The sequence below is a fragment of the Ambystoma mexicanum genome, chromosome 9 (genome assembly GCF_040938575.1).
Source record: "Ambystoma mexicanum isolate Mex_15411 chromosome 9, UKY_AmexF1_1, whole genome shotgun sequence".
Lineage (NCBI taxonomy): Eukaryota > Metazoa > Chordata > Amphibia > Caudata > Ambystomatidae > Ambystoma > Ambystoma mexicanum.
Window position 1 is genome coordinate 1,287,634,533 of NC_090931.1, and position 23,844 is coordinate 1,287,658,376.

General features: G+C 46.2%; 1 protein-coding gene across 1 annotated transcript in view; it reads left to right on the plus strand.

Annotated features, from left to right (window-relative positions):
• LOC138489066 (protein mono-ADP-ribosyltransferase PARP14-like) overlaps positions 1–23,844 on the plus strand; it is a 1,172,404-nt gene that overhangs the window by 224,498 nt on the left and 924,062 nt on the right. The window contains exons 4-5 of the mRNA XM_069616631.1: positions 4,018–4,188; positions 19,881–20,135. Coding sequence (XP_069472732.1) covers positions 4,018–4,188; positions 19,881–20,135 — 426 coding nt within the window. The remainder of the gene's footprint in view (positions 1–4,017; positions 4,189–19,880; positions 20,136–23,844) is intronic.

Consider the following 23,844-nt stretch of genomic DNA (forward strand, 5'->3'; position numbering starts at 1 on the left):
GTTGCTTTCATCATCGTTCAAAATGGCAATCCAATTGGCAAAGCTGGCATTGGTAAATGTATATTTTGCTATATATCTTAATGTTAAGCACTAGTAAACCAATAATTTTCAGAAAAGCACAAATCCCATTAATTGAGGGCAACTAATGCAACTCTTGCTTTCCTAGCAAATGAAACCACTCCAGTTGCAAAGCCGCAACATGGAGTTCAGAGCATCAGTGTTCATCAAGGGAGACACCCCAGCAAGAGGGTGATTGCGATTCTCACCCTGGTGCTCTCGCCAGGGTGTAGATAGTTGTTCGTTTTTTTAAATTTTATTCCTGAAAATGGGCTTGTTGCATATCCAATCGCCCATCCAAAAAAGATGCTGCTGCCATGGAAAACAGAGTAAGTCCCTTTTCTCTGTTCATAGCAACGGTGAGAGAGAATACCCTGGATTGGATGGACCCCTCCTGCTTGGAATTGGGAACACTGAGCGCTAGTAGCCTGGGTGAACTTTAAAAACAAATTGGTTTGAGATTTCACACAAAATTGTCTGAGATATGGGTAGTTTCACAAGTTCCTGCAGAGTTTGTCTTTCTGCCCAAATTTGCCTGAATACCATTTAAGAGCCTTACATCTCTAGCAAAGTTTGATCACTTCGGGAGCATTTGAACTTGTAAATTCAAAGGTTGCATGTATTGATATTATCGGGAGTGAATAAGAGTGGTTTTACATGATATGATATGGCATTTATAACGTGCCTATACACAGGTGTTTCAAGGCACGACGAGGCAAGGGGTGGGGGGGGGACGGTGGGAAGACCGAGACAACAATCTTACTAGGCCAGGTGACATTGAGATTGCGCAAGTGCAGGGGAGGGGGTGAAAGGGGAAACGTGCAAGGGGAAAGGGGGATAGAAGTGCAGTACATAGGATACACAGAAAATAAATAAAAAATAAATAAGAACAATAAATAAGAAGTGCAGACAAATGGTGGAAGGTGCAAAGGTAAGTGCAGACATCCGGTGTCAAGTGCTGATAGGGGGCTGTGGGATACAGAAACAGCCCCAGAGTGCAAGGGTTGCCAGGGGGGCAGTGCAGATGTGCAACTGGCGGGGAGGGAACCTGCACCCGAGATCAGAGGGTAGCCAGGTAACCAGTGAAGTTTTAGTTTCAAATCAGGCGATCAGCAGGGGAGAAGAGTAGAGAAAGCAGAAGCAAAGAGAAAGGTCTTGAGGTTCTTCTGGAACCAGAAATGGCTCTCCTGAATTTTCAGAGAGGCGGTTCCAGAGGGAGGCCTCAGCCGAAGAAAGAGATCTACCACCAACTCGTTGCTTGGAGAAGCGACTGGCCATGAGAGAGTTGGAGGCGGATGAGCGAAAGAACTCGGGAAGGAAGATATTTAGGAAGAGAGAGTTGAAGGTATTGAGGCCCCAGGCCCCAGAAGGCCTTGTGGACAATGTAGAGGGTTTTGAACTTAATTCTCACTGCCACTGGGAGCCAGTGCAGAGATTTCAGTCCTGGAGAGATAGGATCCCTGGGATTGAGGCCAAGGACAAGTCTTGCAGTCCTGTTTTGGATGAGTAGCAGTGGGCGGAGAGAGGCTGTTGCAGTAATCCAGCCTAGAGTGAACCTGCGATCTGGAGACAGTGAGCTTCTGGGGGAAGGAGAGGAAAGAAAGAATACCTCTGAGGAGGTGCAGCTGATAGTGTGTCTTCTCAGAGACATCAATCAGAGCTGTGAGGAGAGAAGGCGAGTGTGGAGTCGAAGATGACCCCAAGGTTTTTAGCCTCACAGGTGGGAGCAGGAAGAGGACCAAGAGAGGCCGGCCAGAGAGTGACAGTAAAAGAGGGAGCGGGTGTGCCGATTAGTAGAATCTCAGTCTTACTGGCATTAAGGCAGAGATCATTCGCGGCACACCACTCGTGGATAGCAGACAGTCAGAGATGAGAGTAGGAGACGAGGTGGCTGAAGGGAGCCTGAAGATGAGCTCATGTCATCCACATCAAGCTTGCTAGGGGAGAGGTTGGGGGTTTTGCAAGAGTAAACAGAGGTAAGCATCTCTCTAGTGTTGTTTGCATAACACAGCCCATTCAACTCTGCAGCAAGATATTGTATTAGCTGCAGAGATCCGTGTGTACCCTCCCTGTTCACATTTTTGGATCCAGGTAAGAGAGACTCAGCCTTTCATCTTTCTGAATTTGAAAAAGTTAGTACAGTGCAAATGTAATGTAGTGTAATTTTATATATCACCCTCCTGCCATGTTTGTTGGCCACTCTGCACATGGGTCTCCATAAAAGAGGGATGGGCGTTATTAGTGGAATAGCAGGAGAGGCCAGTGCGAAGCCTGTGGTGTTGATGGGTGCAGTTTGGAAGTACCTAGGTCATGAGTGCCGATCTGTTTCTGGGGATTTGGTGGAGACACTTGTGGGTATGTTAACCGAAGGGAAGACCCCAAGAACTGATAAGTTAAAGTGCTTTGGGTGTGGTTACCCACTGATTTAGAGGAGTGTAACAAGGCTAAAAAGGTGAGCTTGCTCACAGCTCAATTAGTGTTGATTTGCTAATGGGTATGGGTATGCCTGTGGTGGGCAATAGTCGGGTTTTTGTGTCTGTAATGTAAGTTTGTAGGAGATTTTAAAGGAGAGTCAGACTGGGGGAAGTAGTGAGTAGGCCTTACAAGGCAAAACAGCTTGATGCCCTCCCTGAACTCTTACTACTGGCCTCCTGCAGACCAGTCGCATTTTGCTTTCTCACATTGCCACTGTCAATCACATTTGCGGTCTCCCTCTGTGCCTCTGTCTGTGTCTGTCTCTCGCTCCCTTTCTCTCTCTCAATAGGTAAATTGCACCCTGTGCGTAGCAAGGATCTTGGAATAAGCAGATGAGGAGAAGGGGCGTTCTGGAGACACCATTCCTTACCATCTGCTACATGCTAAGGATTATGGAAAACAATAACGTTTGGTTTGGAGAAAGGGCGGTTTGAGCTATGAGGAACCCATCCACCCATTTCATTTTTCTTAGTATGTTGCTTGGGTAATGGTGAATTTTCATGGAAGACCCACAGTGCCAATTACAGAACAGGATGTCTGGTTCTGATTTTCATCCTCTGGGGTCAGTAAAGTGTACTATTAAGGTTTTGGCAGGCTTGTATTTCTGATAGGCTTGTAGGGCTGGGGCAGAGTCGGTGGCATGTCGAACATTCATTATGCAGCATTTCATTCTTCAGGAGTACCATTGAGGTTAGTAATTTGACTGCAGGGGGTATGCCGGGAAAGAGTCCGCCACACATATTAAGCATACATGATGCAGTTACTCATCCCCCATCAACCCCCAAATGATCATTTCAGATCATTCTGCTGAATCTATCTGCTAGAGGTTCTGTCATTGCTGAAAGTGCTAAGTCCATCTCGTGGTTGGTTCAGTTCCTAAAGTCAAGCCAGAGTTGCTACTTTGTGAAAAAGTGTTGCTCCACCTCCTTTTTAATACTCTTTTGAAATACATGTTTACTTTTGTATGGGATTGCATCTGGTTCTTTGAAACTGTATTTTTTCTTTAAGGATTTGACAGTAGGTTTTGTGATTAGGCGTTTCTTCTTGTCGAGTCTTTGATTGAGTCCCTGCTATGTCCCAGCAGCTTCAGTGGTATGCCACACTTCCTGTACCTACCCTGGGGCAGACCTAGGAAACGTTGGGTGGAACCAGCGCTAGATTGCCTGTCTTGAGAGGCACTGCGGGGACTAAATGTCGAGAAACGAATCCTTGTCCAATGCTTTCAACATAAAAGCTAGTGATGCATTTGTCATGTGCACATCAATGAGCAAGCCTTTTAAAAAAATATGTACATTTGAACGTTTGCTTAGGTAGGTAGAAATGCGGCTTCAGTCGGCTCTTTGTTCAATGCTTCTTTTGTACAATTAGTGCTGTCCTATGGCAGACTGTACCCTCCCTTCGATTTTATTCATATTAATTAAATTAATTATTAAAGCATACGCTTCTGTAATAAACTCGTTTTAACAAATGTTTTGCGTCCTTCAGGGGAAGAGCTTTGCTTCTGCAGCTCCTTACTTATTACAGTGTCGGGGGACACAGTTGGTGAGGATGTTTTGGAGATGTATTTTGAAAATAAGAAGCGGTCAGGTGGCGGACCCATCAAGTCATGTAGTAGAGACGGCCAAGGAGTACGAATCATCTTTGAAAACGTTAAAGGTATGGTACTTTTTGGATAAATGTTTATTTTTCGAATCTATAGATTGTATGTATTGTCATTGAAGGGGGTTTAGGGGCCGATCCAAAGTCTGACCCGGCAGCAAAACAAGATGGAAGAAAGGTCCAGCAGGGGAGGAAATTTAAGTGTGCAGTATATAGGCAATTGATCTTGAACATACTGGCACGTGAATGGGTATTTTTTTATGTGGTGGTGTAAGACCATCAAAACCGTGATCAGTAATTTCACTTCATGACGTACGGAGAGGTCGACGTTCAGAACTTGCTTGATTAGTGCTTTTCTGGGCTTGAATGGATCTGTTGTACTCTTACATGCAGTTTTGTCATATTCACAATTCCTCAGAGCGTAGCATTTATGACTTAAATATGCAGTCTGGCCTTTTTCTGTTTTCTTTTCGCAGGCATGAGAAAGCAGTTTTTCTGTTGCTTATAGTGCTGCTTCTTTCTCCCTGGTCATTGTTATTTTATCAACCTCACCTGCTCGGAGCATTCCTGCATTCACTGCTCTTTTATTGGAAAGATATTTGATAAATGCCGCTTTTGCGCTCTCCTTCCAATGTTCTATCGTAACCATTACACAAAACCTAAATATAGTCTGGCACTTATCAATGCTTGCATCTTGTACTGTACCCATCCCTTTTTACTGTATAAAAGCGCAACGTTTTGAGCCTCTCCTGATGGAAATTGTGGTTTAAATGGCGTCTGATTTAACATGTGTTTTTGGGGCCCCAGTAGAGGAGGTCAGAGGTTGTGAAGCGGTTTCCTGTGTTTCCAAAATAATTAAAAATGTTAACCAACCTAATGTTTTTGGAAATTAAGGTAGCAGTGTCATAATTTTTCAAACCTGGATTACAAAAATGGTATTGTTGCTAACCAATCCCAAAAAACTCATATCGGGCCTAAAGAAAGTCCTGGTGGACCTGATCTAGAACCTTGCTTCCGGTGAAATGCAGACCAAAAGCCACACTTGTTTAAGAGCATCCACAGTTTCCCCCAGGCTTTTCTGTCTATAGAACCTGGCCATTTGTGGCATAGGGAACAAGTGGAAGCCTGTGTGCACCCTTGCTCCGTTGCGCATCGCTTGAAAACAGCTAGGCATGCAACTTCTGCCCACTGTCACTAATGCTCCGATGTGACTGGATTCTCGGTGCATACCCTGTTGTCCTAAATATTGATTACAAACAATTTTTATTAGTTTTAAACAACAATACAAACCAAACTTGCAGTACATTTGATATCATTCCGGATTTGCATCACTCCAAGAATATATAATGCTCCCCCAACCCCTTCCCACCCACCCGAGCCTATTCTTCTACACTTTGTTTCTTCGCCTTGCAGTTGGGGTCCTTCCCCTGTATTCTCTAATGAGTCTCGGTCACTCGACCAATCGTGCATGGGCCCAAATAGCGTAGCTACTAAGTGTTTCCAAGCTGTCAAGGTTTCTGCTTCCTCCTCCCCATCAGAGTTGCTTGTTTCTTGCCATACTGTAGTTTGAGCTTCTGCCCATTTCTGTAGGTCTTTCCACCACACTTCTACTCTCGGACCATGGCATGCCTTCCAGCTCATAGCAACTCTGCACTTCGCAAGTATGTATGCCAGGTCTTTTAGTTTGCTGACATGCTTAAGTTTACTCGGTCTGGGAAACCCTCCTATCAAGCACGCCCATGCTGATTCTACCATTAACTTGACCCCCTTTACCTCCAGCCTATGTGCTGCTTCTCCCCAGAATCTCTCAATAACTGGGCACGCCCAAAACATGTGCACCATCCCGGCAATCTCCTCGTCACATTTAGGGCATGATTGTCATCCTGCATTTGTCCTCTGGGGTGTCATATATGCTCTATGGGTGTGTCATGATGCCTACCCCCGGGCATCCGGATCGAGTCCATCAGCCCCGGGAGCAGGCATCCAGATACTCATTAAAACCCCAACAGCCCCGGCTGGGGGCTGTTTGGATTCAGTCCTGGTGCCTTAGGCCCCAGGCTCATCATAGAAATCAGTCCTGGCGCAATAGGCACCAGGCTCATAGACTTTACTTACCTCATGCAGACCATGCTGTAAATTAGTCCAAGCCAACGTGAGGCCTGGATGGGACTATTTTATTACAAGGTCTATTTATTACTCGACTTCTTACCTGGAACTACTTTGGAGGCTATTTAAACCACGCCCGAACAGTAGCACACGCTTCGCGTTATTCTGCATCCAGCAGCGTAATGCTCACCGTGCCTGCAAGTCAGCATCCAGTCTTCTGCCACGCCCGCCACTAATCCGGAGCTCCTGCAAAGGGAAAAGGAAGGAGAAGAGGTTAGTTCAGGGACATTATTTGATTCCTTACCTGATTCCGGACCCAGCACGTCTCCGAGCCTAAAAAGGACATTATTTCAGCACGCGTCGCATCGCCAGCAGCAGCGCCGCGTTATACTCACCAGTCCACAGCAGCTTTCGACTCGGCGGTGCCTCCATCATTTTCTTCATCGAACCCAGCACCTGGGGGGAAAACAAAAGAAATAACAAGGTGAGCCGAGAAAACCGACAAAGACAATCTCTTTCGCCAACATAGGCTTACCTGATTTACCACCGGAGGAATTACCCTTTAATTCGCCGTATCTTCCTATGCCGCATCAATAAAGGGAGAGAAAACAACAAGTTAAACTCATGCAACTTTTACCGGACAGTGTTTGGTAATACAGACTCTTACCTGAAGGCCATCATCTGCCTCCAGGCAATATTCTCCTGGACCCAGCTGCCATCTAACGAGGGAATGGAACAAGAGTGAACATCTGACATATTGAACTCTTTGAACTTTATAAACACTGGAGTCAACATTCCCCCGGAACTCCTCCAGTACCTTCAAACCAGTGAAGTAACTGGTATCTACGCACCCCTGCATGCCATGCAGGATGGAGAGCTCATCATTTAAAAACATAAGGTGAGGTTACAAAGAGGTTACAAAGAGGGGATATCGGAGGTGATTAGAGGGGAGAACGAGGACAGGAGAACACTTCTACAGGCCCAGCAGACAAGATTAGGCGGGCCAGTCCAGACGGTCATCTCTGCACTACGTATCACGTTGGTGGAGTCCGCAGCTGTCAGGGTACGATCGACGCCCCTGTGGGAACCAGGTGAGCGTAACAGGGTGACATATAGCTGTATCTGCTGCAACCTTGCATTCCTTGACACCTTCTTATGGTATCCTTGGGCTCTCTCCCACATCCCATCAGTCATAGGGGTACTCACCTCTTCCTCCCAATCCTGTCTTAGTTGTGCTAGTTCTTTCCCCACTTTGGACATCACCGGTTGACCTTCTAATATTGTCTCAGACCATGTTTCTTTGATCCGCCGCACCACCCCATGGTACGTGATGTATTGTCCCATATGTAGCCCCGTTTCCTCCACCAGCATCTCAAATTCCTTAATCCTCCCCTCGTGCCATATGTCACCCATAGTTGCTATCCCAACTGGTTCCCAGTGCTTCCTGATCATCTTCATTAGTTGGCCATCTTTTCCCACGAGCGCGACTAGTGGCACTTGCGGGCAACACGCGGATGAGTTCTCCATTCCCTGACAGACCCTGTGCCATATTTCCCATCCCAGTAACATCATTTTTCGAGCGCTCTTTCATATCTGTTTTGGGCAGCCACATCTTTTCTAGTAAGAAGAACGGTGCACATTCTAGTCTAAACAGCCTAGATTCCGAGGTTGAGTCTTCTGATAGCCATTTTGCTACGTATTGTAGTTGGCTTGCTAGATAATAGATTTTGTAGTTTGGAAATGTTATCTCCCCTTTCTCATGTGTATTTTGTAGCTTCCAAAGGGCTATTCTATTTCTCGTCCCACTCCATAGGAAATCTCTACATATACTATGTAATTGGGCAAAGAATCGTTTTGGGATCAAGTGCGGTAGATTACTAAAGTAGTGCAATAGTCTCGGCAGGACCACCATTTTCAACATTGCCCCTCTCCCCATCATCGCCAAGGGAAGCTTTGCCCAGAACTTCATGCTACTTTCAATGCTCTTGACCGCCCTCTCAGTATTATGCATGTGCTCTGCCTCCACCGTATGGTAAATATCTATCCCAAGATACCTAAACGTGTTAACTTCCCATGGTTTTTGTAAAACGGGCAATTGCTCTAACGGGATCCCCCTGTATCTGCCCAGCGGAAATATACATGATTTTTTGGGATTCAGCGCTATACCGGACAGTAACGCAAATTGCTCCATCACCTCTAGCACGTATTGGACGTTTTCCTCAAGGTATCGTAAGTACAACAGTATATCGTCTGTATATAGGGAGATTAAATGTGGCTCTGCTTTTATGGTGATACCTATCACATTGTACTGTTGCCTTAGGTAAATCGCCAGGGGCTCTAGAGCTAAGATATATAGCATTGGGGACCACGGGCAACCTTGCCTAGTGCCTCTGCTAAGTTGCCATCTCTCCGATATTATTGCTCTCGTTTTTACCCTGGCTAGAGGCGCGCTATATAATAATTGAACCCATTTAAGATACCCAGGCCTTATGCCATAATTGGTCAGGGCAGCAATCGGCCAAGGCCATTTGACTGAGTCAAAGGCTTTTATTGCGTCCAGTGATACAATTGCCATCTCTTCCGCTTCCCCATTCGCATACTCAATGACTCTATGGAGTCGTCTGTGATTGTTGGTGATGTTCCTGTTTGGAACATACCCGGTCTGGTCAGGGTGTATTAGTTTAGTGATAACTTTCCTCAACCTGTTTGCTAAGACCGCTGTGAGTATTTTGCTATCTTGATTTAGCATTGACAGTGGTCTGTAGGATCCACAATCTTTGGCAGGCTTATTGGGTTTCGGGAGTGGTATAATTATTGCCTCTCGTAGGGTCTCCGGGAGCCTTCCTATTTCATATGCCTCATTTAGCATTGCTAAATGCGGGGGGGAACACCTCATTTTTATACCTTTTGTAAAATTCACTCGGGAGTCCATCAGCTCCCGGGGTCTTGCTAGTGGGTAATTGCACTACTTCCTCCTCTAGTTCTTCTAAGGTAATCGGGGCATCTAACTCTTCCCGTTCTTCTGCGCTAATTTGTGGCAGGCCTATATCTTCTAACGTTTCACTTATTTTCCTACGATCGCTACCTTCTTTATCTCCATATAGGGTTCGATAATAGTCTACGAACTCTCGATTAACGCCTTCTCCAGCATTGGATCTTTCATAGATTCAGATGCTTGAATATTCCCCGTCGTCAGACTGTGAATCCTCGGTGATAAATTAAATAATAATAATAAATTTTTTTTTTTTAAATATATATATGTATATATATATATATATATATATATATATATACATATACATATACATATACATACACTGCCACCTAGCAGTGCATGTACATAGCCCATTATAGCCTATGAGCCACTTCATTGTGTAGTCCCTCCACCTCACTTTGGTCCTTATGGCCCCAGCCAATGAGGTGGCAGGGCTTAAGCTCCGCCCCCGGCAGCCATCTTCAGATTTTTCACCGCAGTCTATCAGACACAGGGAATCTTCAAGCTCTCTGAGCTTTTTCAAATTCTTTCTACTTTGTGTGGAATATATTTGTAAAATATATTCCATCTTGTTCCCCTTCTTAGGGGCTTTCTTTCCAATTAACCTGGGTGGCAAAACTTGTTGTTTTCCTCTCAAAATCGTCGACTGAACTTCTCTTCAGAAATGGAGGCACCTCAGGCTGTCAGGAAGCCTTCCCTGTTCAGGGACTGCACGAGGTGCAAGAAGAAATTGGTTTACTACAAGGACCCCCACGAGCATTGCATTTATTGTCTGTACCCACATGACATAAAAAAATGCGAGATTTGTAAAACTTTTTCCACCAAGACCCTTCATGACAGGCATAGAAGACTCCTTTCATACCTGGAATCCAGGGATCAATCTTCGGACGAAGAGTCTGTGAGAACGGCTCCTGTCCAATCCAGCACTCCATCTGAGAGGCAAACTTCAAAGAGAAGGGCCTCTTCAGTGGAAAGGAGTTCCTCTCCCAAATCCAAAAAGAGGAAGCTGGAATTGATACCCTTTCTGCCTCCAGTTGACCTTTCAAGCCAGAAAAAGTCAGCAAAATCTGCCTCCAGAGGTAAGGAGGAGTTTGCAAAAAAAGGGGGGGGCAGTCGTCGGCGGGTAAACCGCCCACGAATGAAGGGAAAGGTAAAGGTCCGTCATCGGCCATACCGTCGACGAAACCAGCATCGACGACGCTTAAGACATCATCGACAGTTAGATCATCGTCATCGGACATGTCGACCGCGAAGCAATCGTCGACGAGCAAGAAACACCACTCGTCCACGAAGCATTCATCCATGACGCAGTCGTCCACGGAACACACTCCACATTAGTCAACGAAGCCCTCGTCGACGGAAAAATCTCAGTCGTCGACGGGAAAATCTCAGTCGACAGCGAAGCCCTCGTCGACGGGAAAATCTCAGTCGTCGACGGGAAAATCTCAGTCGTCGGCGAAGCCCTCGTCGACGGGAAAATCTCAGTCGTCGACGAGAATAACACCATCCATAACGCCTTCAGAGGCACCGCAAATTTCGGCAGTTACAGAAGAATTACTGCCTCTCACTCTTGAAGCTCCTGTCATTACAAGCAATATCATTGGAAAGAATACTGTAACTGAACCTCTGGTGCAGCAATTTTCACCTTTGGGGCACATGGCAGAACTTCCGGATATAATTCTTCAGGAAGAATTCTCTGATGCGGAAGTGGTGGATGAGTCCATCGGTCCTTTACCGAAACAATACAGCCCTCCTTGGCACCCGTCCACGGGAGAATCCGAATATCCTCATGACCCGGTGCTCATGTTATCCGTGCAGAGGATTGTAGAAGATTGTAGGGAGAATCCGAATATCCTCAAGACCCGGTGCTCATGTTATCCGTGCAGAGGATTGTAGAAGAATTTTACAAACGGCAAAGGGAGAAGCAAATTCCGATTAATCCCATTTCTAGAGAGTCATCCCCGATTCCAGGCACATCAGGTTGCTCTCCTTACAGGAGTAGACCGCAAAAAACGGATGAGATCACCTGCTCGAAGACCTAGGAGCAGCACCCACAGTGCTTCACCTATGAGAGTTCCGTCACCACAGTCATCGCACAGACCGCGATCTCCGGACGTAGATCCCACCATGGTACCGTCCACCATCTCGGTATCAGACTGGCAGGAGGATCCTTTTGGTGAATTTTCGGAACCAGAAGAAGGAGAGTTAACTCAGGAGCCAGACGCACACAGTGATTGGGATGACTACGTCGTCGAGAAGCCCAGGAGGAGAGACTCGCCGGGCAAGGCCTAACCACCGGATGATCTCGTTTCTTTCCACACCATAATAGGTAAAGCCGCAGAACTGTTTAGAATTCAGGTTTCTTCGGAGGAAAGGCAATCAGTGCTCTATGAGCACAGAGACAAACGAAGGAGGACAGTGACCACAATTCCCCTCCTCGATACCATCTGGGATTCCGGATCCAAGATCCTATCCACGCCCTTATCGACTCCGGCGTTGGTGTCCAGGCCAGAAAAGAAATATAAAGCTCCGGATTCGGCACCGCTTTGTTTAAGGGGTCATACGAAACCGGACTCAGTTATTACAGTGGTGGCCAGAAAGAAACTCGCCAACCCCTCCTCACCTTTGTCGGCACCACCGGATAAGGACGGGCGCAAATTGGAAGCCATGGGCAGGAAAGTATCATCTTCTGCATCACTTACAATCAGAGCGGGTAATGCACTGGCCATGACCGCAAGATTCGACCGCGAGCTTTGGCTCCGCATGTCTAACTTGGCGAAACAATTACCACCGGAGCTCCAGGAGGAGGCAAAATCCATTATCGCGGATGGTGAAGCAACATCGGATCACATGATCGACGCGGCAGTTGATGTGGCCGATTCAGGCTTCAGGCTGATGGCGCACGGTACAGTGCTCAGAAGGCAGGCCTGGATGAAGGTTACTAACTTTAGACCTGAAGTTCAGGCGCAGATACTGGACATGCCATTTGACGGTCAAGATCTCTTTGGGAAAAAGATAGACGACCATTTGAAAGCAATCAAGACAGACACTGACACAGCCAGAGCCATCAGTTCTTTAAAGGACAAAAGTAAGGACCATCGGTCTTTTCGCCCCTTTAGAGGCTCATCTTCCAAATTCAGGGGATACAGTCGTTCCTCCTCCTATGGTCAAAAAGCACAAGGCGGCACGTACCAAGGCAATAAATATCAGTCATCCAACAGATACGCCCATAGAGGCAGACGTGGCTCCGCTCAAGGGAAGTCGCAAGGCAAGCAGAACTGACGACCATTCTCCCCCCCCCCCCTTCGCCACGCCCCGGTGGGGGGGAAGGGTGAGCCAGTTTTACCAGCGCTGGCGGTCAATTACATCGGACAAATGGGTGTTACAGGTGATCCGAAAGGGTCACACCTTGGAATTTCTGGACCAACCTCCTTCCCTGCCTCCAATTCCCCGCGGAGTACATATGCTAAGACAGGTCATGTCCGAAGTGCAAAAACTGCTCCAGAAGGCAGCAGTAGAACCAGTACCTTATTCTCAGAGGGGAAAAGGTTTCTACTCCCGTTTCTTTCTGGTCAGGAAGAAAAAAGATTAATGGAGGCCCATCTTGGACCTGAGGGCTCTCAACAAGTTCATCAAGCGCATAACTTTCAAGATGGTAGCTCTACAAGGGGTGCTACCTTGGTTAAACAAGCACGACTTCTTGGCCACTTTAGACTTGGAGGATGCTTATTTCCACATCCCGATCCATCCAGCACACAGGCAGTTCCTCAGGTTCACAGTGGGAGGGCTCCACTTTCAGTTTCAAGTGCTTCCGTTCGGCCTAAAGTCGGCGCCAAGAGTTTTCACGAAATGCCTGGCACCGGTAGCGGCAAGTCTCAGGAGAGCAGGAACGGACGTTTTTCCGTACCTGGACGATTGGCTGATAAAGGCAAGTTCAGCCGCAAAGACTCGTTCGGCAGTGTCAAGGACGGTCAACCTCCTAAAAGAGTTAGGTTTCTCCATCAACCAGACGAAGTCCTGCCTCGTCCCCAGCAAGGTAGCTCTCTTCCTGGGAGCCGAGCTAGACTCCAGCATTCCCAGAGTGAGACCATCCACAGAGAGAATAGCAGCGATTCTACGCTTAACTTCGAACTTCCTACAGAAAGAGACAACATCTGTGCGCTCTTACAAATCCCTATTGGGCATGATGTCATCATGCATTTTCCTCATACCGAACTGCAGGCTTCGCATGAGGCCGGTTCAGGAAGCTCTGGACCACCATTGGAAACAAGCCGTCGGATGCTGGGAAGACATTGTCCAGATTCCATCGACGTTGCACAAGGCCCTTCGATGGTGGAACGCTCCGAGAAATCTTCTACAAGGAATGCCGTTTCAAGCACCAACATCGACCCTCCTGCTGCGGACGGACACTTCCTTATCAGGCTGGGGCGCTCATCTGGCGGACCTCCAAACCAAGGGATCTTGGTCGGCACAAGAGTCCCAACTCCACATCAACGTGTTGGAGCTCAGGGCCGTAAGGTTGGCGCTGAAGGCCTTCCTACCGGTTATAGCTGGTCAAGTTCTTACAGTCCAGACAGACAACACGACCTCCATGCACTATACAAACAAGCAGGGAGGCACGAGGTCTCAGATTCTGTCGCAAGAAGCCCAACAACTATGGGCTTGGGCCTTGCGCTACGGGATACAGATCAGGGCAGAGCACCTTCCAGGAGTGGACAATGTCCTAGCGGACAGATTAAGCAGAGAATACACAGCGTCACACGAGTGGGAGTTGGACGACAGAGAAACCCGACGGATATTTGCCTTATGGGGCCATCCGCAGATCGACCTTTTTGCCACCAGGAACAACAAAAAATGCAAGAGATTTGCGTCAAGATACCCCGAGCACCAATCGCTGGGAGACGCGTTCTCAGTGGATTGGTCGGGGAAACTCCTCTACGCCTTCCCACCCATTCCCCTCATGTCGAGGGTACTTCGCAGGGTGAAAGAACAGGATTGTTCCTTGATTCTTATTGCACCCGATTGGGCACGGCAAGTCTGGTACCCGACGCTGAGACATCTATCCTGCAAAACCCCGATTTGTCTCAAACCACATCAATATCTACTGACACAAAAGAACCGCAAGGTCCTCCACCACGACCCGAGGAGCCTGTCCCTCAAAGCATGGTTCCTGAACAGCGTAAACTGATGCACCTAAAGTTACCATCAGAATGCTGGGATATCATCAGGGCCGCTAGAGCCCCGTCCACGCAACTCACCTACACCAGAAAATGGACCAGGTTTTCCAAATTACACAGCTGGTTAATTCCTGGAATCCTCTTCCTCCTCCAAATCCCCTTTTACCCTTTCTCCAAACCATTTATACATTAGCAACTCATATAATGTTGACTATTTTGTCCTTGGCAGCCTACTTTGTTAAACTTTAATCAAAACTCTCTGTGTAAGTGGTGATTCCGGTAAATCTTGCCCTTCCTTATGCTTAAGATAGCCCATGCACCTCTCGAGCCCCCATGCAGCCATACAATACGTCCGCATGTTTTTATTTACATCCTTTCCATTCACTTAATTCACTAAAAAAACGTAATATCTGCACCAGCGTTTAACTGTTAATAGCGGTAAAAATAGACTGGTGAAATACAGGAAAGACAGTATTTATGTTAATGATAAACTAGAAAGGGTTTGCCAGGGCATGCCAGCCTCAGATTTGAAGCAAAGATGTGGTCCACTTTTTTTCAGGATTTTCTGTGGTCTGTAGACTATCCTTTAAAACCAAGAAGACAATCTAAACAGATATTGTACCAACATAAGGAACCTGGGCTACAAAAAGAGAAATACAAACTGCTCTAAGGTCCTTGAGGACCGTAATTCAGGATAACGAAGAATTTAATAAAAAGGCAAATACTATCCGGAGAGGCTGTAAAAAGTGGTTGAGGCAACTACAAATGCAGCGTCTACAAAAAGACAGAGAGCAAATGCTCAAGGCCTTATGTGATAATAATACTCGTAATTTTTGGGCAATGGTGAATGCAGCAGAGAACTTGCAAGCACATGACCAAACAAATTTAGTGCCAGAAATTGACGGATTAACCATCTGTCCAGCCAATATCAAAAACCATCTGGTGGATTTAGTTTTAAGATCCCTGATATTCCATGGACTCTGGACTTTGCAGAGAGTGACGTTGTATAATTAATAAAAAAGACATCATCCTCTCGAGCGGCTAGCCCAACGGTCTGACCTATCAGGTGTTACAGGGTAACATAAACCTTTGGTCGGGGCTACTAACAAAACTGTTTAGAGAAATCTTGGGGAGTAGAGTTTATCCGTTTTCTTGGAAGACGTCGATAATCATTCCCATTTTTAAGAGGGGGGAATGAAACGGTTCCAACAAACTACTGACCGATCACTCTCTTGGATGTCAAAAGCAAACTTTTTGCAAGCCTTTTGTAGAGGGAGCTACAAAATTGGGTCAAGATAAGTAACATCTTACCAAAAGAGCAAACTGGCTTCTGCAAAGGCCTTTCAACATCGTTGAATGACATAATTCTGGCTGCCCTAAGTGATAAACTGTATGGTGCATGGATAGATTTGTCCTGAGTTTTTTTGTGGCATACATTGGAAAGCTGTGGAATATCTAAATCACTTCTGTCCATGTTGGCCACATTACATGAGGATAATACAGTGAGAATAAGATAAGACGTTGGGGGCTCACTCTCAGATTATGTGAAAGTGGAGAGGGGATTTAGGCAGGTTTGCATGGTGGCACCCTTCCTGTTTAACCTTTATTTGGCAGATTCGGGGAGCGAATTGAATCCGCAGCCCTGGTGTGTCCTAAACACTGCAGCTATTCAATCAAATGTTTGGCATATGCGGACGATATTGTCCTCCTAGATAATACAAGTGGGTCTGCAGAATTTACTAAACTCTCTAGAACGTTATATTAAAGTGAATGATATATCTATTAATCCAGCAAAGCCTAAAATCGTAGCCTTCAGGAGATATGGTAAACAAGGTTGCAAATGTGTTTGGACATTGGGCGCCCAAACCATTCCGGTGGTAGAAGAAGTGGCTTATTTAGGTTTTACACTTTAAAGGCAGAGAAATATATAAAGTAATAAAAGAAAATAAGCATATCTCTGGTGTCATGGCAAGATCAAAGAACAGTTTGTCACTGCCTTTTGCGCAGATATGTACCAATTCTCTGTGCCAGAAAACAGGTGAGAGCTTGTTTGCTGTTAAATGCATTTCCATCTCACCACAAATAAGATTACCATATCTCACCACAAATAAGATTACAATAAGTGTATCTTTTCCACAATACTAGGGAGGTCCCAGTTGAAGACCAATTCCATCAAGTAATATTTGTGTATGCTTTACAACCATTATGAGTACAGCATCTGCGACATTTGAACAAAGCAGATGGAGCAGCTGCTCAGCCTGTTTGTTACAGTAATGCAAAGGTACTCCGTCTCAAATGCCAAGGATCCAGACGTGCCGTTGCATGTCAGTTCAGTGTGTGTTCTACCTTTGCACATTTTCTTAACTGGTCCCAGTCTGGGAAGATTTGCAATTGGGAAATCAGTTGTGCAGCACTATTGCAGCATAGACAGCAGCATCATGATGTTGTTAATCTCACTGTACTATGTAAGGAACTCATGGTGGCAACAGTAAAGACAGACATAAGTGATCACAGTTCAAGGGTATTTATTAAACTCTATATTGGGGGAGAAAAACGCCTAATCTAAATCTAAGCTGGGAGCAAGCTACGACCATCAAATAATAAAGCAGTCCTAGTGGCGTCTTGTTAAATAAAAAGGGCCTATACTAAAAAGAAACCATTGCTAATCCTTACAACTAAGTTACAAAAATAGTGTGGGATGATGTTTTCTAGAAAAGAAAGAATTGTTCACCAAATGATAAGTCAGGATGGTATGGCTGGGTCTCCCTTGCCCACGTTTTAGCACAGGACAAGGCAGGACCTTTGAGCACAGCACACTCCTGGGCCTTGCCAACACGTGGTTACAATTCCTTTCAACAATCCCAGAACCTTCCGGGCCAAGTCTTTTTTCCTGAAAAAGTCTCTTGCCTTAGAAGGCCAGAGCTATACCAGAACAATAAACAAACAAAAAGTTCCTTTGGCAATCTTTTCACCTTGGGCGACAGCTCCTCTCCCCTTGGATCCCCCTCAGCCGGGCTCTGATCCTTCTTGCAGAGTTAGCCTTCCACAGTCGGGTTCACTACTGCCTTTCACTCAAAAATGTATCACTTAACAGTCTCAATATTCTTTTCACCAACTATCCATTGTGGACATCCCTCCGCCGGGTTCACACGTACATTACTATTTACCCTGAATTTGCAGGCATCCCTCTGTCGGGTTCACATTTTCCAGTTTCACAGATCAATCCGTTTTCTCTCATGCGTCAAAGACTTTAGAGTGTATGAGGGGTTTTGCTTTAACCTTGTAGGAACACTTTGACACTTTACACTAGCCTCTCCTAAGGCCTCTTGTTCTTCATAGTTTCAACAAAACAACACAACCCCAAAAAGGCTTAGTCAGAGTCCTTGGAATGAGTGCCCCCGCAACGACTGACCACTCTGCTTCTGAACCTTTTACTAGGGTTTCTGTAAAGTTCAATTACACACGTTTTTTGTTCAACAAGGTTGCCGCCTGCAACCTTGGGCCCAGCACAGTTCGGTTTCACTATCTGTCATCTCTGACTCACTGGCTGTGCTGAACTGTTGGAGTTTCTTTTCTCGGGAGTCAAGGACAGCACCACAGTGGCAAACACTTCTCCCCACTTTGGCTATCAGCACAGGAGGGCCCTGTGTGCTATTGACACCTGTCGCACCACAAACCAGGTGGACTTCTAGGTCTTATGATTTCCCTTTCGGAGGCCTTGCGGATCTAAATTGAACAGGGCCAGGGAAATTCCCTCCTCATTATCCCTCCTGGTCTCTCTGCCTTTCTCCTCCGTTTGAACTGCCGCTCTAGAATAGCTGCTTCCTTGCTCCACTTTCTATCCTTGTGGGGAAGGGAAGGGAAAGGGCCGTCAGGTGTGCCTAGTTTTTATTAACTGCCTGACTCTGTCTGACCCTAGAGTTGGGACATGTCAGGTAAACGGCTCGGGTGTTAGTCTGTTGTCTGTCACAACAGACTAACACCCTGTTGTAGGAAAGTGTTTGTGTTGGAAAAGGGGTGGTGGGGTTGAACTTCTGAATATCCTACGGGGTTTGATGGGGGGAAAAGGTGTTATAGGGAAGGGGGTACCGCGTCTGTCCCACTTGGATGACAGATCCCAGGGGATTAGTGGGTGAGACACCTTCGGTTTTCTCACAACTAGAGCTATTGGGTGGTGTAACGGAACTAACCACCTGTTGGACACAACTGAGTTTCCCAAGTGCCTAACCGAGTCATATCATAGGAAATACCTACCTGGCATAACTGAGAATAGTGTAACTAAATGGAAGTCCTACATGTAATGTCTGAGATTAAGTGTTATTATTTAAATCCTTGCTAAAATGAAGATGGTTTGAATCTCAGTTAAGGGACACAGAATGAAGGAACCCGTTCATTCCCTGTCATAATTGGATAGCCATACTGAGATATAACTTTTTGAGAGCCCCCCCACTCTTCCAGGAGCCTAAAGTGCTGGGCCGAAAATAAATAGTTTGTGCCAGAGGTTCCCCGATACTTGTGGCACAGGTCTTTCTGCACCCCATACCCCAATTGAAATGCATAGCTACACCTATTGGAAAATGAGACCATTTTTCAGGGCATGTGTGTACGTAATAAGGACAATATGCTCAGTGGTGTGATTAAGACTGCAAACTATATTTATAACAGCTGATGTGGCAGGCATAACTGGGACCAATGGTTGAAACTAACATTTGATAGACGACTCAGAGGACAATGAGAGACAGGTGGGGTTTGGATCTTGGTCTAGTGCTCTTTGATGCATTCGTATAGCCTTAGAAGCTCAGGGGAGGGGTCACTATGGTGGGATAATGGCCCATCACCAAGTTATGACATGAGGCAAAGGCAAGGTCATTATCCCGAGCTCTATAAGGCTATCAACACATGGTGGTAGTAGGTATACATGTTTTGGCTGTGAAGTAAAAAAATAAAATATTTTAAGAATGAGAAAAGTAAATAGAGAACTGAGTTAGTAAATTAAATGTTGTTTTATATTGTAGTATTTAAATAACATGATTGTCTTCACAAATTAAGCATTTCAGTTGCAACTTGGTTGAATTTGAGCAGGTTTAACATGAGTCTGCATTAGGTTTCAAGTAAATGTAATCTGTTTCTCGTAGAATTACATTTTGTACATCAGAGAAGAATTTAAGTTGTTCCATTTCCTACATCTCCTTTTATCAGCATATTGAAAACTGGCCTCTGACAAGTTTACAGCAACCACTGAAATAAGTTGCCTTTGTCCTTTATTGTTTGAAAGTGAGCATTGGACTTTTTTTATTTATCTTTTACATATCTTGGCGTAAAGGTCTACTTTTACGCAGCACTATTCCTTAACTGTGCTTCCTGATGTTATAGACGCTTTGTTATTATAAATTGTGAATTGTTTCAATGATTTTAATCCACGTAAAGAGCTGTATATGACCAATGACATGTGCTTCTTGTTCTCGATCAAGATGCCCAGGAGGTTTTGAGTCAAAAGACCCACTTTATAGAAAATATCCAGGTTCAGGTGGAGCCTTGTCGAGGGACTTGTGTGGGTAAAGAGCAGCCTTCATCTTCTGTTGTGCTGGAGAACATCCCGGTCGTTATGACCCCTGAAATGTTGATCATGTTAATAGAAAACACCAGCGATTTGGGTGAAGAGGACTTCAACGTGGAATTCATACCTGAAATAAATGCCTCTGTCGTTACTTTAAGAAGCAGTGATGGTAAGGATGTACCTAAAATACTACTCACTTGAACTATGTTGTGTGCCAACAGTAAAATGTAATTGTAATTCCGATGTGTTTTTTTTCTGGCTATTGTATGTCATTGAACGCTTGAGAAAGGTAGTGTTGGGGTTGTCGGGAAAGGTCCCCATGATGAAGAGGGGTTCATGTTGCGCGTGCCATATTTGTGAATGGGGGTGCAGTAAAATCAGCACGATGTTGCAATTTTATATGTATCCAGTGTAGTTTTAAAAAAAAAATGTTATTAATTTTTAATCAAACAAAACAACAATACAACCAAACACGCAGAGCATTTTGCAACAAAATAATCATATTAATTCTTAACCTCGGTCACTGCTTCCCCCTCCTACCCCCTTCATGAGCCTGTCTGTTCATCGTTCTCTGTATCCGCCACACGCGGCAGGGTCTCGCTTCCCATAGATTCTGTCCAATCTTGTATTGCTCCAAACAAGCTCGCTATTAATGATTTCCATGCCATCAGGGTCCCTGTCTCTTCCTCCCCCCTACAGTGCTCGACTCCTGCCATACCATTGTTTCTGCCTCTGCCCATTTCTGTAACTCCTTCCACCACACCTCCACCCGTGGCCTGTGACAAGTCTTCCATCCCATGGCAATCCTGCGTTTAGCAAGCACATATGCCAGATCTTTCAGTTTGCCGACATGCTTAAGTTTTGATGATCTGGGGAACCCTCCCAGCAAGCAGGCTCAAGCTGTATCTATGGGTAACGTGACCCCCTTCTCGGCTAGCTTTTGTGCAACTTCTCCCCAGAAACGCTCAATTACTGGGCAGGACCAAAACATGTGTGTCATATCAGCTTTCTCCTCGTCACATTTCGGACACGCCTGTCGTCCAGCATTTTCAAACTTGGATATCCTCATAGGCGTCATATATGTTCTGTGCGTTATATATAGTTGTATTTGTTTTAGTCTGGCATTCCTTGACACCTTCTTATGGTATCCCAATACCCGTTCCCACATCCCATCCTCTATCGGGGTTCCCACTACCGCCTCCCAATCTAGCCTCAATCACGTCAAGTCCTTCCGAACCTTAGACATTACCATCTCATACAGCCTAGAAATCTCATGCCCCCCATCCGATATATCATATATTGCCTCTATGATGGCATCTGGTTCTCCTTCTAATACAGTTTCAGGCCACATCTACCAAATTCTCCGCACAATTCTGTGATAAGTGATGTACTGGCCCTCATGCAATCCTGTTTCTTCGCCAAGGGCCTCAAAGTCCAAAATGGCCCCCACCTGCCAGACGTCTCCTAATGTTACTAGCCCCACCGATTCCCAATGGGTCCTGATTATCGCCCTGAACTGCGTATCTCCCCCTACCAACGCGACCAGTGGTATCTGCGGGGAGTATGGAAATGGGTTCTCCATCATCCGGCACGCCCGACGCCACATCTGCCTCCCGAACATCGTCATCAAAGGGCGCTCTCTCATTTCGGATATGGGCAACCAGATCATCTCCCTTAAGTGAAATGGGGCACAATCATGTCCAAGTAGCCTAAATTCGGGGGTCGCCTCGTCTGAAAGCCACTGAGCCACATATTGCAGCTGGCTTGCTACGTAATACACCTAAAAATTGGGCAGTTTTATCCCCCCTTTTTCATAAAAGTTCTGCAGCTTCCACAGCGCCACTCTGTTCCGGGTGCCATGCCACAAGAAATCCCTACACATACTATTAAGTCTAGCAAAAAACGTCTTCGGTATCATGTATGGAATATTGCTAAAATAATGCAGAAGCCTAGGCAGGACCAACAGCTGCATACGACCACCATTTTTAGCATTGCACCCCGTCCCATCATTGCTAGGAGCAACTTAACCCAAAACTGCATGCACTTCTCGATTTTCTTGAGTGCCACCTCGGTATCGTGCTTGTGCTCCTCCTCCACCGTATGGTACACATCTATCCCAAGATACCGGAAAGAACTAACCTCCCATGGTATTTGTAACACCGGTAATCGTCTCTTAGGGGTTCCCTTAAAGTCGCCTAGCGGAAACATACTAGATTTTTGGCGATTCACCGCTATCCCAGACATCCCAGCATACCTCGCCATCACCTCCAGTATGTACTGGAGATTTTCCTCTGGATACCTTAAGTATAGCAACAAGTCATCTGCGTATAAGGAGATCAAATGTCGTTCTCCTCCCACTTCAATACCTACCGCGTCATATTGCTGTCTGAGGTATATTGCTAAGGGCTCCAGGGCTAATATATAGAGCATCGGGGACCAAGGGCACCCCTGCCTAGTGCCTCTACTAAGTTGCCACCTCTCAGATATTACTGATCCCGTTCTAGCTCTGGCCAGTGGCTCACTATATAGCATCTTCACCCACCTCATATAACCGGGCCCCATACCATACTTCTCCAGGGCCGCCAGCAACCACGGCCACTTGACCGAGTCGAAAGCTTTGACCGCATCCAAGGACACGATCGCCATTTCCCCCTCAGCCGTACTACCCCATTCAACAACCCGTCGGAGTCGCCTATGATTATGAGTTAGTTTCCTATTCAGGACATAGCCCGTCTGGTCAGGGTGCATTAGATTGCTAATCACTCTCTACAATCTGTTTGCCAGGACAGCCGTCAATATTTTGCTGTCCTGATTCAACATCGAGAGAGGTCTGTAAAAGCCGCAGCTGTGTGCAGGTTTATTAGGCTTGGGAAGCGGTATTATGACCGCCTCTCTAAGTGATTCCGGCAACCGTCCCACCTCAAATGCTTCATTGAGCATTTCCAACATCGGGGGGAGCACTTCCTCCCTGTATGTCTTATAGAATTCACTCGGGAGCCCATTCGCCCCTGGGGTCTTGCAAGTAGGTAACTGCCTCACCGCTTCCTCTAATTCCTCCAGGGTGATTGGTGCATCTGGCTCCTCCCTTTCCTCCTCACTTACCATGGGTAGTCCTATATCTTCTACCGTTTCCATTATTTCCTCTCGGCTGCCCCCATCTCGTCTGCATACAACACTTTATAATATTCTGCAAACTCCTCATTGACACCCTCTTGGGTGTCCACTACGCGACCATATTCCCTCATTATCGTTCTAATCGGGGGTCTGGGAGCCTCGCTCTTGTATAGCCACGCTAACAGCTGTCCTGTTTTATCCCCTCCCGCATGCTGTCTCTCAATGTACTTTTTATAGTTAAGGTTGCAAAGCCTCTCCCAGTGTTCCGCACATTTCTGCTGCAGCCCAAGTACCAGCTCCATATCTTCGCATCCGCCCTTTAATACTCCCTCCAATTCCTCTTCCGTCCGTCGTAGGTCAGCTAGAACCCCGCCTTGCAGGCCCTTTGATTTTGCTATGGCAACCCCCTGCATCACTACCTTAAATGCTTCCCATAATGTACCTGCCGAGTCAACGCTACCCGTATTCTCCTCAAAGTAATTGGCAATCTCTTCCCTCATATCTTCTCTAAAAAGGGGATCCTTGAGCGCCTCAGCACGAAGGCGCCACGTCGGAATCCGTGCCCTCGGGGGGCGATACTGCCACCCCAGAACCAATGCCAAGTGATCTGAAAGGACCCTCGCCTTATATTCCACCTGAGTAACCTCTGCTATCACATCTGACGTGGCAAAGACGTTAATCCATCCTCGTATGCAGCTGTTGGGGGGCGGAGTAATGCGAGTATTGCCTCTTGGGGGTATCTCGTTCTCCACACATCCGCCAGA